Raw genomic sequence first — 17,045 nt, forward strand, 5'->3', positions numbered from 1 at the left:
TCTTGGCAGCACTTTTCTTAGAAGATTAAATGAGTACGATGTTGTTCATTTGTCAAAACCTAATTTGTGCAGTTAGAGATATCAGTCTGTGAGATTTCTCTTCCACAGAACAATGAAGCTTTATTGAATTGTACTTGTGATGCTCACAGCGTGAAGAATTATATTTGAAACTGTGCTGATTGATTTTTTTTCCACTGAGATACAATCACCTTTAAAAAAATAGTTAACAGGGGAAATTATCCCTTGAGAAAAAAGTGCCCAATTTCCAATAAATCAGACAAATGTTCGCTCTTGTTAAATAGAGTACTTTTGATGGCGTGTCCTGACACCAGCACCAGCAGCATCCTCGTGACAAAGAAGGTTTCTCGCTGTAAGAAATATGCCTGAACATGCAAAATTGGGAATATTTTAGGACAGAGCCCTTAGAAATTTTTTGAGGATCACATGTGTGAAAGATGCTATTCAGAAGCACAGTCTCAGGCCTTCCTCAGAGAGCTCCAGTGTTTTTAATCCATAACAAAGACACTATGTGAACGCTGGTTTCACTTTCACCATCAGAAAATAAAAAATTGACACATGTTGAATTTGTTAAGCAAAAAAATAAGTGCAACCAGTTAAGGCAGGTTTAAAGGTCAAGACCTCTCAAAGTTCACCTGCAGTTTCTTCACAGCCCTTTTTTCTTGAATTAAGCACAGACTGTTTGTGGGGTTAAAATCACTCCCTCATATTTTAGTAATTTGGTTGGACTCATCCTTTAATCGAAACCCCTCTCTCAATCTGACACCCCTGCCTTTGTTCAGTATGAATATATATGAATATATTCTCACTGCAAAGACAGCAATCCATGCGAGATTTTCTGGTCTGGGGATATTCTCACCAGATCTTTTCTCCTTGTTGCAACAGCTCTGACAACTCGTTCCACTCTATTTCCCAAACCCATCATTTCCTATACAAATACTGCATTATATCGGCTACAGTCTGTTTTTATTTTCCTCAAAGACGATTCCCTTTAGCCGGCTGACTGACAGCTGTGTGTGCATGCATCATTATCTCCTTCACAGAGCCTGTCTGTTGCCGTAGCCTGTGGCAGACCTCAATCACACAGCATTAGAATTGACTTCGGTTTCTATGGAGCGCCAGGCTTTTTTTGCCTTCTGCAGGTGTGCTGCACATTAAATGAACCACAGTGGGATAAAGGTGAGGTAGTTGTTCTAGCCATCTGGAACCACAGACATGTAAAATCAAGTACTCCAGGGCTAATAAGTTCATTTGATTTAGCTTGCGGAAGCTGAGACATAATGAGAGAGAGAGTGTTGCTGATAATGTTCCTGTTCCTGGAAGCGGAGGTCATTGAGGCCAATAAACTGTTTTAATAAATGAAAGACAAATACAAACATGAATGTGAATTTAATCACTCTGAGGGGCAGCTACTACTTAAGCTCACAGTTAAGAGAAACAGCCGTAATTTTCTCCTTTAATCACATAAACTGAACTGAAACCCCCCACTCATGTTGTTTTAGCAGATGTAAATAAGTTGAATATGAAGAGACGTGTTTTAAATTAGAGGTTTAAAATGCTGGTCAGGAGTGAGGTGTCAGCATATCCACAACAAAGGGGTTTGTGCTAATGCCTTGGTATCCAGTGTGCAGCAGATAAATCATGTTTATAGACTGATGTCCTCGCTGAATGTAACAAGATTGCTTTCAATCAGGTCTAAATATGAGATTCATACACGCACACACACTGCATTATAAAGTAGTGCACTCACAGATATGGAATAAAGAGCCTCGATTTAACTGCAGCCCACCACACACACTATTATCTGCTGTTTATATTCTAATATGAGACTATATTATGAAAAAAATGCTGCTTCTTTGTGTTGATCCTGACAATTTGTCAAATTTAAATTCAGCAGCGCAGTGAGAAACGCATCAACTCAATGTGAAATCAACTCTATTCCCCCCTCCATCCTCCGCCTCTTTTCGACTTTCTCCCACTCCCCTGCCTTTCCTATCTATTTCTCTTTCCTTTCTGTAATAATTATGCGAGCTGCAGCAAATGTAATTACAAAGGGGTGGGGTTGGGTGTGTGGTGTGTATGTGTGTGTGTTGGGGGGTGTTTGATTGCTGTGCACGCACAACAAAATGCAACATTAAAAAGCTATTATCAGAAAAGGGAACATTTTGGCAGATATACGGTGGAGGGCAGCTCCCGCCATATGTTTGTGGAGACGGGGACAACAAGTCAGGTAGTAATTATCAATCATCATCAGGAGGAGCTGTCAAAACGCGAGGCCGGGCACGCTCTGACTGGGGTTGCCATGGAGACAAGCCCACATACCGGCAAGTGTGTGTTTACCGAGACATTAAAAATACGCTCCTGTATTTTTATCTTGCTCTCATAATATCGTGTGAATCGTTGTTGTAGTTTGTGGCAGCCATGAGGGGTGCTAAAACGCGTGTTTGTGTGTGCATGTGTGTGTGTGTGTGTAGGATTTACAGCCAAGCCATACTCGAGGAAAAAGGGACAAGATTGAGGAAAATTTGTGTTTAAAGTTTTAAGTTTGTACTGACTTCTTAATCAGGCGTGTCAGGGGTTATAATTAGGAGGCTGATGTATAAATGGGAAATTGACGCCATTTGAAGATCAATGTGTCTCGTGTGTGTGTATGTATGTGTGTGCACATACATAATGTATATGCCAGTAATGAGGTCATTTCTGTGACCATACTGTAGCAGTACACAGACTCTCCATTCAGACTGTCACTGTTAATACTCCTCAGCAAAGAGACGAGGACTCTCTACCAAACCATCATGACTTTGCCAGTTTCAATTTTACATATTCCTTTTACCTCTTCTGCATTGCCTTCATTCACTTTACATACACCAAAGAGCCTTGAAAATCTAATTCCGCTTCTTGCAATACAGGCTTTTCAAAAGCGCTAGTATTTCCAAAGGAGTGTACAGGAAGTGTGACTTTTCACAGATTCACACATGAGGAATGTTTCTGGAAGACTTCCAGCCACAATGCTGCTTTCAGATGACAATCAATTTCTGTGTGACCTCAGCGCATTATCCTTCCAAGAATCCGGATTACTTTCACCTAAAACAAGCTGAAAATTAAACGTATAACCAAGTAAACATAAAGAGCAAATTATCAGGGGGAAGTGGTGTAAGAGCAAGATGAATTTTCCTGCTTTGTTACTGCAGTCATTTGGAAGAAAAAAAAAAGGAAGGGTAGTGCTCTTAATTCATTATTTGTGCGCTGTTGTGCATGCTCCCCCTGGGGAGAAGCAACATTACTCTTTCATCAGATCAAATGAAGCGAAGCCGTGCCGTTCCAGGAAGAGCCAATTAAAGTGTTCAAAGAAGTTTATTATTGCGACGGATTATGAAATCATTCTCATCGGATTCATCGGGGTGTGTGTTTCAACAGGGGTGTGAATGTGTGTACTTTGCCACCGCACAAACTCATAAAATTAAAAAAAAAAAAAAACACTGTTGACTCGAGCTTTCCATTTGCACAGTAAATAGAAAATTATGGTACGCAGTCACAACGCTTCATGTTTTACAATAGACATTTCCCAAACTCAATTTAGACTGAAAACAAGCTGCAGTTAAGGGGAGTGAATCCTTCCTCCTCTGGTGTCTTTTTTCTTTCTGTCTTTCTTTCTTCCCTTCCTTCCACCTCCTCATGTGATTGCCTCATGATGGCAGCGTCACCTGTTAAGCACTTATTAGCACACATCACACTCGAGACATAGCGGGGTTTAATCTCAGCCCTGATCCACTGACTGACACACTGGCTGAGGAATGCAATGACCTTTGACCCCTAGGGGACTTAACAATATCACCAAGTATTTAGCTCAAAACACCCCCCCACACACACACACAGACACATATACACAGTTTAATTATAACAACACAAAAAAAGGAGGACTAGTTTACAATGTTGGCTTTAGCCCAAAAACAACACAATATTCAATCCACACAAACTAGCTGCACTGCTTTTCTGTCAAGAGACAACAAAACTAATTCACTGCAACACAATACAAGCTGAAAATATCAAGTGAATGTGTCACTTCAGCTGTTGGGAAGTAGCACTTAATGGCTATTGTTTCAGGAGGAGGGAACTGAAAAATAAATCCCGTTCAGTCAAAAAAAAAAAAAAAAAATGTTAAGAGCCAGCAGAGGGGACTGTCCCAAATACACACCCTGCTTTTCGTTGTTGTTTTTTTTTCCAAGCCAAGTGCCAAATGTAAAACAGAGTCAAAGTTACATAATGTGGAGGATTTACTAAAAACGGGATAACCTTCAAACGCTTCCACATCATTGATACTGACAGACTGCAGCAACAACTCGGCAGGACGGCGGCTTTAAAAATACAGTATTTCAATTTGGCTTTTGGAGGGAGAAGAGGGAGGGGGGGAGGGAGGGAAGGAGAGATGAAAGGGAGCAGTGGATAAGCTTCAAGGCTTATCCTATTCATTACTGGAGGAAAAAAAAAAAATCACAGCATCGACCTATAAATAAATGAATGCCAGGATAAACAAGAAGCCCAAACATCAATAAAACATATGTATTCTAATAGATCACGCTCTAGTTACACTTGATGAGATTGAGTCGACCAATGAGCCCAATCAGAGGGACTTTATCATTTTGAAAAGCTACAAAGCAATAAGCCACGGTGATTATAAATAATCAGCCTTCACAGGACAAACAGGCCAATACTTTCATCTCTTTGTCCATTTTTCTTCTTCTTCTTACGTGAAGTGATTATTATTCAGTGATGTGGGGAGTTTGTTCTACTTATTCAAAAACAAAACAAGCACTTTCATTTCTCCCACTACATCTCCTTAAGACTTTTTAAACAAATGACTCAAGCAGTTGCCAGCACTGACACTTGTCCTCTTTTCCTGAGAAACATCTGCGTCATTTTTTGGAAAGATAAAAAGGAAACATCAATCAAAGTCAGGAGGTACAGTGTAATCCTCACTTAGCTACTTTCATATATCAGTGGTGAAAAAAAAAAAAAAAAGGTATTTGACGTCACTTAAGTTACACAAGCCCTTTTCAGAAACAACAACCAGCAACAACAAGCCTCTACCTGCAGACGAGTGAAAAGATGCTCGACACTTTAACCCAACAAACCCGGCTGCCGAGGGCTGAGCCGTCTCTGTAAACAGCATCTACAGTTACACCGATGAGTCAGACGTGCTCACTCCAGGTTGCAACATGCTGTTCTGTAATTTTTATTAGGGGCATTCAGGAGTTGAATCACAGCGCAAAATTGGGATTTTTTTTTCCCTCAAACATGAGTCTTGAGGTGTCATCCACTACAGCTTCAAAGTGTTCCTGTAAATATAATCATACTTGATTTAAACCATACTGCTCAGCTCTAATTCTGTCGTTTGACAAGCGTATTATTGGAAAAATCAGCCAAGATAAAATAAATGAGCTTGAGTGAGCCAAAGTGTGAAGTAATTGACAACATGCAGTGCAGTTTAAAGTTATCTTTTATTCCAAAGGAGCTTTTCAAAAGCCCCATATTTCATCCCCCAGCTCCAAAAAAATGTTTTAAAAAAAGTTTTTAAAATTGGGTAAAAAATTTTAACCCTTTTTCAAGGCAGCCAAATGTAAAACCCAAAAACTTTCAAATCATTTATGTGTTCCCATTTTTTTTTCTCCACTGAAGGCATCAAAGTTCACCTACATGTCGAGACATGAAATTTACTCAGTGACTGATTCTGTACAGTCACCTTTAGACCATGTGACATAAAGCTACATAAAAACTCTTGGTTGGTATGTTTTTTATTTTTTTTTGTTTAAATGAATTATAATGTGTTGAAGGAAATCTGAACTCAGTACGAAATGTATAAGTTAAATAGTATCTGATATTTGTATAAACATTGCAGCAGAAACAATATGTGACACGCTAAAAGTAAAAAGACAAGTTGCAATATCTCAAAGTCTTAAGATGAAACTCACAATACATTTCATATAAAACATGTCAAAACACGGGCTGCTTGGTTTTCACAAACGGGACTCCCTTTTTGACCCTTTTCAATGTATCATGATTAGATTCATTTATCAGAGTATTTTTTAAAGAGTATTTGTAATTTGATTTGATTTGGAACAATGTGGTGCAAATCAGGGGAACTTCATACCTGAATGCTATTTTTTCTTACATACCAGAGAAAAATAAAGTCACTTTGTCTTTCAAAATAACATGTCCTTGAGTTTTTCACTTCCACAAAAGTCAACAGGCCAGGCTCACTGTGCAGTCTAATGATAAATATTCTTGAGTCTTATGAAAAAGCTTTTCTAGCACATTAAAAAAAAAAGTATTTATTTCCCCAAGGTTAAAAAATGTGAGCTAATTAAGCAACAAAAGTATATGAAGACAGATGCTTTGGCAGAGCTAGTTGTGTTGTGTTAGACAGAAGATGTCACGGTAATAAAATCACTTAAGATGTTGTCAGTGTCTACACAATCCTCATGTATGAATACTGGAAATAACATTAAGGCTGTTGTTGCTAATTTCCCTTCATTTTAAGTTCTTGTTTAACTTCCCTCTTAACTTTTAAAGGTCGTAACTAGTTCAATGCTGTCTGCTTGGTGCCTGCTAACTCTGATCTAACAACACAGTCAGTTAATGAATGATGGTGTTATGACCATAGATTCCACTGCGTTGTGGCTGAATAAGGGTTAAACATCATGGCATCTTGGGTGGCTTCTTGCTAAAGCTAGCATCATAGCACAGGTTTCATCATGAGGTCGTATTCTGTGAATTTTGCTTGAATTTAGCTGAAGCACATCATCTTTATTTTCTACAAAACAAACAGTTGCGCAAACTTTCAGAAAGTTTTCCTTCCTCCATATTTAGTCTGCATGACTTGACTTCCGCAGTGGAAACTTTAAATGTCTCAAATGCTCTGGTGTTGTATTTTTCCCAGTGAGCTTTCCAGCCCTTCCTGACTAGCCATCTAGGCTAACATCACATTTTTTAAAAGTAAAAAAGTGAGTAATAAGAGACTAAAGAGACACTGAGAGCAGTACGCAGAAATAACACCTCAGTCAACTGAATATCAACCGATTCAGGTGCAGTTATCATTAAGATCAATTACCAGTTCTGGTCCGTGTGTTTTTACATACCACAGTTAACTGTAATACAAATAAAATGTGACAAAAAGATCAGAGTCTAAAGCAAAACAGTTATGAGCTGATGTTGCCCCAACGAGGAATGGCCAACCTGTGGCATGTGGCTCTTTGCCTTTTGGTGTGCAGCTCTTCGATCCATTCATAAAAATATATATAGTTATAAGTAGCAGTGTGCCGATCAATCTAAAATATTTATATACTGATGCCAACGTTGCGATCAGTGTTGATCAATATTTGGGTGTACATGTTGACACTTAAGTTTCAGTTTCTCTTCTCTAGTACAAATTCAAACACACTAACAAACACAATAAACCTCGCCTTGAAAATTGGAAATGTATTGATTTTCATTTCATGTCATTTCGTTTATGTGTGAGAGGAAGTGTGTTTGTGAGACCACGTGCGTGATGTGGCTCTTTGTAGTACCACGGTCATTTTTGTGACTCTTGGTCTCTGACCGGTTGGCCGCCCCTGCCCCAATGTAAAGACAAGTGAATGATTTCCCCTAAATCTCACGCACTGGTCCTTTAAATAGTTAGAGAGTTAGTTTGAAACTCCACAACTCCTACTTCTTTTTCTGGAGATTTTTCAATGGGGAAATTAAACTGGAACAAAAAATAGCATTTTGAGAAGTGTGGGAGATGCGTCATAGTATTACCCTTTAAATAAAGTTAGTGTACAATCTGATGTTCCCACTTCCTGGATTCATCAATAATCCTCTGCACTGCTCCTTTGTGAAAACTCTGAACTTTAAATACCAGGCACAGACCTTTGAGAAGTCTCTCTATGAGTGTCTCTATGTGCTTGACTAAAAATAGACAGGCAGCAACACAAAGTAATACATGAAGAGCTGGTGTATAACTGATGACATAATCAGGATAATCAGGAAGATTGTGTTTTATTCAGCGCAGAGGTCAGGGTAATGCTGCTGATACTCGTACAAGAAAGTGCTTTTAGTCATAACAGTATCAATACCAGAACAATACCAAGACACACAGCAACATATAGCATGGTATGTTTAGTTATGTAACATGGCTTTAATGTAAAAATATGCACAGTATCTTTCATTTCCTGTAAAACTAGAGAGATATATGAAAGACATGACTGCGGTATAAGTGGCCCTCACCGTATGTTCAGCTGTTGCTGTATACAGTTCACGTCCTGATTATGAAATCAGACTATAGAGCTACAACATGTCCTCTTTTCTCCTCTAAATTTCTCCTCCACGGCCTCTGTACACCATGACATATGGACGATGAAAAATTCATGGGCCGGTGGTTAACACAAATCTGCAGAGGAGATGGGAAAACATGAGCTTAGCAAGCAGTTTGCCTATTACATTAACAGACGGGGCTGTCATGGGACGGTATCGCAATATGCATATTTCATCTAATCTGATTTCATGTTTAAAGAGCGAGCGAGAAAGTGGTTCAAGTTGTGGAAACAATGACATCATACTGTATGTTCAATCTGGTGACCCAGCCCAATCAAGCTAACAGGGAGTGAATGTTTTTAAAGATGTTATCTCACAGTGCAGGGTTATGATTTTAGCATGCTTTTCATTTGCATTCTCCTCAGCTGTCCGGTATGTTTCAGGATCAGTTTCAGTTACAGGACCAGAGACCAAACAGGAAATCTCTCTTTTTCTGTCAAACACAGTTGCAACTAAGTTAGACAGGCAGAAACACCCTCACAGATGCACAAAAAGCATGACCAAAACCCTGCCACAGATGTACAAAAACTAGCAAACACGCAGCACAGATCAAAAATAGACTGTAAAATTTCAGTTTATGATCAGTACATCTGGATAATTTTAATATATTGAAGCAATAAATAGTTTTTTTATACTCCTCCCACCCTTAGGGGATTACAGAAAAGGGATTCCAAAAGGATTGCTCTCGAAATGTTTCTTTTTAATAAAAATCAAACCAGCACCGAGTGAGAGATATTTCAAACAAAACACACTGAGCTGAGCATGAAATATATAGTTTCTGTGCCAAGGAGAGAGACCTGGGGAATATATAGCACAGAAGAGAAAGAGCAAAAAGGGAGGAAGAGGAGTGGAGGGGGGGCTGCTTTGCCTCAAACATGATTGCCTCACTAACTTTGAAAATGCTGTTGATTTAAGCAGTGTGCACACAAGGAGGGTTAGGTTTCTGAAGGCGAGGGGGAGAGGAAGGTCAGCATAACTCCGAAATCAGAGAAATGAGAAAAATGTTGGTCATAATATTTTCCTTCACAGACGCCCAAATGTGTGACAGCCGAGCGAATCTTGTAACATCTTACAGGTCGAGCTTACAAATATTTATGTTGTTGCTTTGTTGCACGTACAGAATCGGTGCCAAATGAATGTGAGTAATACCAAACACAGTGACAGCTAATAACAAGAACTTCAACCTTGTCATCTGTCGTTCAAAGCGTCAAAGGCCTGGCCCACTCAAACTATTCCAGGCTTTTTCTCACAACAGAGCAACTGGCAGTTATACCAATATTATTCTCGTACAGTATGTAAGACCTGATTATTCTTAGATTTATATAAGAGCTTGTTTTCTATTCAGATTGTCAGGCAGTAAGTACTGTAAGGATTATGTGTCTTCAGCCCCACTTATTTCTCTTTCTTCTGCCATTGTGCAGCGCTGATATTACTTTCCTCCTGGCAAGAAAATTAAATTGGGGACACAAAGTAGCAATGGGTATAATCAATCCACGCTGGCAGAGAGTGCATGATAATTATAAACAAAAACTGTGTCATTCCCCGTGAGGAAAGCAGCTGCAGGGGTGACAGGCGATGCTGAACATAAATATGGATCACAGGACTAAAAGATCTGTGATCTGACGCAACTGCAGCTTTTGCTCACAGTGGTTTCAAAAGCAGGTTGGTGAAGTGGATGAACATAAAAAAAAGGAAAAATAGATTGAGTTAGAAAGAGCTCAGACAACTGTCCATGTCATAAAAAGGATGAGCTTACATCACAGAGTGAAGTCAGAGCAAATACTGGAGATATCAAAGTGATTATGTACACAAGCGCAGGGGAGGGCTGCTGTTTAACCACTCACCTGGAAAATTTAAAGACGAATCAGGATGAGAGGAGAAAAGCAACATATGCCTTCCATAAAAAAATGAATATTTTGCTCTTTAAATGCACTGTAGGGATGTTTTGAAGCCATAATAAAGCAACCAAGAATAGGCTACGTTTTAACACCTTGCTTTTTATCTGATGGCTACATTTCACACAACACTGAACCAACAGACTTGCTGAAAATCTGCACTCACACTTCTTTTTTTTTTTTCCTGAGGCCTCTCTTCTTCACCCCCCCTGAGGTAGCCTGACACACTTTCATGAATTAGCCGAGACAAGACGGACGGCTATTAGAGCTGCCACAGCAGATTTGGCTGAATATAAAAGGTCAGAATTAGCATTAAGAGAAGCAAAGAAGAAAGTCCTAAAACTGCTCCCCAGATCAATTTTTAACTTTTTAATATTTCTCAGCTGCACAGTATTTCCTTCTAACGTGTCCACAGCGCTGGTATTTACCCTAATAAAGGTGGATTTAATATGGCTTTTATTGCTGCTTTTTTGATACGGAGCCTGTAAATGGCAGGATAACTTTACTCAGCAGTTGTGTGTGATTCTAAGTGCAAATGTGCAAACGTTCATGTGTTTGTGCCTATAAGTAAGACGCCCTTGGGGCCTTAGTTCACTTGGCAGAGAGATGGAAATTACTTAGCTCTGCTGTTTTGAAACAAATCACAAACAAGTCTCCTAGCAGCAATTCAAGCAGATATAAAAGCTTGCTTCAAACCTAGTAAAACCTTCATGTGAATAACTTTAGAAATCTGGTTGCCTTAGTCAAAAAAAATAAAAAGTAGAGCTCCCTTAGGCTCTGAAAATAAACCTTTAGCTTAAATGTGGCTCACAGAGGAATGGCATTATTGAGCCAAGCGAATGAGCAACAGCAGCCACAGGATGTTAGCGTTACTATTCATAACTTATTTTCCTATGCCTAAAACCGTTTTCCCTTCTGGTCTCACCTCTGCCGCACTCTTAAAAATGCAATTACCTGCTGGCAAATTTACAGGAAAAGAAAAACAATGACTTTTGACCAGAGGAGCCGTTACTGTGAATGTCAAATTGATGCTGCACAAGAGCCCGCTGAGCTCCACTGTGCAAACCGAGCAGAGGAAATATAAAGAGAGATGAATCACATTATTCCTTTGTTTTAGCCCAGCTCGGGGTTAATAAAATGTGTGGATTCATGAGCAGCGGGGAAAGCACAGAGAATGGCAAATAGACATGTTCCAGCACTTCAAAATTCCTCACTGGAACCACAGAATGCTTTTCATAGGTGTGACTGGAGAGAGTGTTTGAATGGAGGTCACTTGTTTTCGTAAACAGAGAGGCCCATCTGAGGTCAAACGAACTGAGACCAAACAAAGAACTATACTTGACAGCCTGCTTTAAGGCAAGGAATGATCAATACTATTGCCTTACACTTGAGCCTTTTAGTAATAACTACCCGGCACAAAAAGTGGATGTAGGGTTTAAATAGCTTTAATTTGCTTGGGGAAATTAAAGCTCAAATGTAGCATTGTTATAATACAAACAAAGGAGTTATGAGTGAAATGAGGCCAAGCAGGCAAGCTAATGATCCCCAGCCAAACTCAAATCACAGCTATGGAAGAAGTGGCAAGGATTTCCTTCTTCTAATCTATATTAAAAATATAGAAATCACCACTACTTTTTTTTTTCACACCCTCCTATGTGTCTCTCTTTTTATATCTCTCTATATCTTTCATTTGGTGCCAGCAGAGCCACCATGTTTATGAAGGAGCGTTTAAGGTTTCCTTGGATTAGAGAGTCTGTTTACTCTTTAACTACAAAGATGATTTACCTTAGTCATTAATGTACAACATACTTTTAAAATTGGCAGAGTACAGACATGGAGTGGGGGCGGGCAAGCAGTATTCTGGTGTTACTGTGGTGACTGAGCTAACCAGATGCTAATGTTACTAGCTTGAAACCCAGCTGGATACCAGCAACAACCAGAAAGCCTGTCACAATTTCAGCTAAGAATCTTCAATAAATAATTTAACCAAAAGTTTTTTGCTGGTTCTTTCCACAGAGATGTTTTTATGTTGCTTTTACAGGAAAACTACAACACATTTGTTGGTATTGTTTGGTTTTGGCTAACAATGCGAACAACAACATGAGCTAATGGCTAAACAACTTTATATAAATGTATTTGTTTAAACTCTGTCTTGAAAACCCATTAACTAAACACCAGAACACTAGATAAATGAAAGGCTCAGTAGTGATATTACACGTTTGGACTATTTAGCCGTATTAAGGAAGCTCCATTCGCAGCTAGTTACAGCTAAAGACGCAAATTAGCAAAAAGAAAAAGGGGACATTACCATCTCATGCTTGCTTCTTGAATGTCAAATTTTTGCCTATGTTGCCTGCAAGTTTGAACAGAATATCTGTGCTTTACAAGTAGCTAGAAGCTAATGTAGCTTTAGCTTCTGACCTTAACAGAGTGTAACTGCTTTCATATACTGTACAACTGTGTACAAATATCCGCAGACTGTAGAGCAGGGATCTGCAACCTTTAAAGGAGCCGTTTTGCCTCAGCTTACCTGGAAGAAAGTCATTCGGGAGCCGCAAAATCTACTTTATCTTCACATTAAGACAAAAAAAGTGTATAATCAGGTGAATAATTATCTAAACGAGAAGTTTTTGTGTTTATAAATTTGTACATGTGATTTCTTAGTTTTTTTATTTTCAATAAATCTATTTTTTTGGATTTATTTGATTTATTTTTAAATAAATTTGAAAATTTAAGAAAAAAAGAAATTTGTAGTGTAATAGATTTTATAAATTTTGCAAAATTTGGAAATTAAAAAAACAACAAACATTAGCAAAATATAAAAATGAATTTAATAAATGTACAAAATTTTAGAGAAATTCATAAATTTGCAAACAAAAAAACCCTAAATAATGCAGTTTTTAAATTTTGCTTAATTTAAAAAAATTGTTGAAACTTTCTAAAATTGCAAAAGAGAGGGATTTATATAAAAAATTCCAAAATTTGCTCTATCTCCAAAAAATGGGGAATTATTTTTCTTTATTCGCAAAAATGTCAAAAAATTGAAATAAAAAAAAATTAAAATCAAATCACAATTCAAAAAACTGCAAAAAGCTTTGTTTCAAGAGGTGATGCATTTCTAGTACAAAATGTTATATTATGATTTTACTTAGTGTCTATGTTGTTATCATTAATACTCTTTTAATGAAATATATTAAAAGCCCTTTATTTTAATAATATTTTTAAAGCTACAAGGAGCCACTGCAAAGGAGTCAAAGAGCTGCATGAGGCTCCAGAGCCGCAGGTTGCAGACCCCGGCAGTAGAGACATGAAAAAGAAGAGAAAGAGAAATGAAGCAAACAATAATAAGCCTCCTTTAATAACAGGCAGGCTACAAGGATGTTTAAGTTTCTGTTTATCACTTAACAATTTAGACGACCTAGCTTAAATCCATATGAACTAATAGGCTCACTGTGCCCATATCATCATCCAAACAAGCACACTAGGTCTTACTATGGATGAGTTATCTGGGCTGTTTTCAAGTGCATGCTATCTGTAGTGTACAACACACTTGATCTGATGTATTGTGATGTGTTAACATTATGCTGCACTGCTTTTAGCATTAGTGGCGGCATTACAGCAGGTGATCTTTGAATTGCTTTCACATGCACAGTGGTATCCATACTACTCTATGCGGACCTTAAATGTCAAGTTGAAATGATAAAACTTTCAGATGAGTAGAAAAAAGGAAAGCAGACAGTTTTCTTCTTTTATCTTCAGCTAATTAGATGTTGCTTTTTTAAGACAGTTTCATTTCACAGGTTAGTACTTTTGTTTGGCTTGATAAAAACATACACAAATACCACCTTTTCTTCAGCATTTTATATGATTTCTACTTTGACGATATTAATTGTAAAACGTTAGCATTTTGGATGGATTAAAGTGCATTTTATGGGTTTTAACACAATGGCATCAAATAGCCTGGCCCAGAAAGTGTACACAGAGTCCATTTTCCACTAAAAGCAGACTTGAACAAATGGTTGGGGTAACCATAATGACATAATTGAAAGTTTGAGTTGAACCAAACTGTGAGAATGAGTTTTAAGTGCCTCCTCACATTTAGAGTTTAGGACATGAGGAGTTTGATGTTTCATTTGGCAATGTGCAACACTCAAAATACCATAAACTGTCACGGTAATAGCTGTTAGCATTTTAGACAGACTAATAAACTGTACAATCAAACGTCCAGCTGCCTCACTTACCAAACTCGTCACAGATGCTGTCGTTCTGCAGCAAGGCGGGATGTTCAAAGGTGTCCCGACAGTACAGGATCCGTGTGCTTCCTCCCAATGCAGCAATGCCGCCCAGTGCCAGCACTGTGTGGTCTATGAGCAGGGAGGACGGCTGCTCTCTGAGCCGCGCCAACACTGAACGGTAGCGACAATACTGGGGGTAACTGAGGACCAAAATCTTGCGCCCGTCCTCCTCCTGGCCTGGAAAACACACAAAGTACAGACACACTGTTAGCATGTCCGGTGAGAAAATACAAAGTCAAACGTTCAACTGGGGAAACATTTAAGGAAATGCTTTGTTTTATAAAATGCCCCTGTAGGATTTGTAGAGAATTTCAGTCCTTAATTTTACAGCCTGAGTCACTGTCATAGATCATTGCTTGGCTGCTATTATAATCTGGCATCAGCTTTAACTGTGCTTCAAATGTAATCCATCTACTCCTTATGTTTGTGTGCTTTAAACTTTGAGATCTCAAGATTAAAGCTTTATTTAAACCTCAGTGAGTAACAGACGTGCAAAAAAATGAATGTGATTAAAAAAGAAAACTAACCTGACAGAAACAATAATGTTATTTGCAGTGTAATACACAGTCAGAATATGTCGATTCATTGTTATTTCAAAACAGTTTGCATTAAAACTTAACACTACTTCCTTCCAGTCTTCACTTATCAGATATAACAGCCTCTCATGTGCCCTGTGGAAACATGTTATGTTGTTGGCCTGCATGTTTTAAATGCATGACATGCATCGCTGTTGAGGTGACAAGAGGAATGTCAACAACTCTGGAAGCTCGCAACTTTGACTGACAAGGTCTTTTTAACAAGCAAGTTCAAGATTGGAAAATCCACAGAGCAATTTAGACAAGGCAGGGGTGAGCGGGTGCTTGTGTTGGTGAACATGTGTGAGTGCTGACCTTGTTATCCTACAACCATAAATGTAAGAATGCACTTAAACATAACAACTTAAGAGAAAACAAATGGTTTAATGTAAACTGTGAGTGCACAATGCAGAGCATCATGTTTTAAGATCTACAACCTCTAGTTCAACTGTAGACATAGTTGGTTGATAAAGTATGGAGTAGAGCTGAAACGATTCCTCAAATGATTCGAGGTACTTGATTACAAAAATTACTCGAGTAATTTTCTCCGCCTCGAGGAATCGTTTAATTTTAAAAAAGATCAAAGAGTGGTATTTCAAATAGAGCTGAGGCCATATTAAGAGAGTTTTCAGACCCCTCAAGCTACCTCTTATACAAAATAGCAACTAGCAACAAATCTAGCTTCTTTTCTGGAGTTTGGAGACTAATGGGTCATTCTACGAAACGGGTGCCATTTGGGGCCGCAACATTTAATGAGATGTACAAAGCACAAAAAATGTGTCAAAGTGTGTTTACAGATTTTGGAGCTACCAAAGCAAGTGCTCTTACTGACATGCTGTATCAGAAAATTCTATTTCTTAAAGAGAAAAATTTTCATTTGAAAAATAACTGCTCTTTAACTAAACAAGGATGTATTTTATCCGATTACTCGATTAATCGATGGGATTTTCAGTAGAATACTCGAATACTAAAATATTCGATAGCTGCAGCTCTAGCATGTAGCATATATTCCACTGGAGACATATTGTATTACCATATTGATTGTGTTATCTCTGATGTGGCGTGTAATTAAAATTCCCCAGACAGTGTGTACTTAAAGCTTTATCACCTGACAACAAACTGGCAAAGAAATCTCTTCTGTTAATTTGAAAGACTCTGGACAGGAAGTCACAAAGTGACCTCACAGAGTAAAGTGCCATTAAACCAGAAGAAATATGCTGACAGATGGAGCAAACTGTTAATGTTATACTCAAGAAAAGAAGAAGAGCCAGCAGCTTGGTCAACTCATGTTTCAGCAGATAATGTTCAGCAAGAGTAATGCAATGCTCACCAGCGGGATCATAATGATTTTCCTCAGCATAATAATTGTTTCTAACATATCAGAGTTTCTTCATATTAAATAATCCCTAAGTAATTACTTGATTATTTTACATCTCTGTTTATGACAGAATGTCTTCTATTTATGACGATGTAGAGCAAATAACAGAGCGTTGGCAGTTGAGTCTACAGGTTACAGATGGTGATTAAAATAACCCTTTTCATGCAGTCCTGCTTAATTATATCAGAACAACTACCACCCACATGACTGAAAATCATAATCTACAACCAATTACACGCTCAGTTATTATTTCATGCAGCAGGAGATAAAAATGGATAAATAAAGCACCATGGAAATAAGAATGTGAATGAGCCTTATAGAAAGTGCATTGATTTTGTTAGATGGACTACATATTTTCACTCACAAGGCAGGAGCTAACCAACAAAGTAAAGCTATATTTTGTCTCTTCTTAATGACTCTATGGGAAAATCATTCCCACCAAAATACACTCAAGAGCACCAATATTATGCTTTTTCTTTATGAAAAAACACATATCAAAGAAGACATATTATATGATGCTTATTTGTATAAT

General features: G+C 38.1%; 1 protein-coding gene across 1 annotated transcript in view; it reads right to left on the reverse strand.

The window, feature by feature from the left end:
* The window catches only part of arid5b (AT-rich interaction domain 5B), an 89,706-nt gene that overhangs the window by 36,032 nt on the left and 36,629 nt on the right, over positions 1-17,045 (reverse strand). The window contains exon 4 of the mRNA XM_074676315.1: positions 14,507-14,737. Within this exon, the coding sequence (XP_074532416.1) occupies positions 14,507-14,737 (231 nt within the window). The remainder of the gene's footprint in view (positions 1-14,506; positions 14,738-17,045) is intronic.

The sequence above is a fragment of the Halichoeres trimaculatus genome, unplaced genomic scaffold (genome assembly GCF_033239565.1).
Source record: "Halichoeres trimaculatus isolate MK-OKI-2021-1 unplaced genomic scaffold, fHalTri1.1 fHalTri1_scaffold_8, whole genome shotgun sequence".
NCBI lineage: Eukaryota > Metazoa > Chordata > Actinopteri > Labriformes > Labridae > Halichoeres > Halichoeres trimaculatus.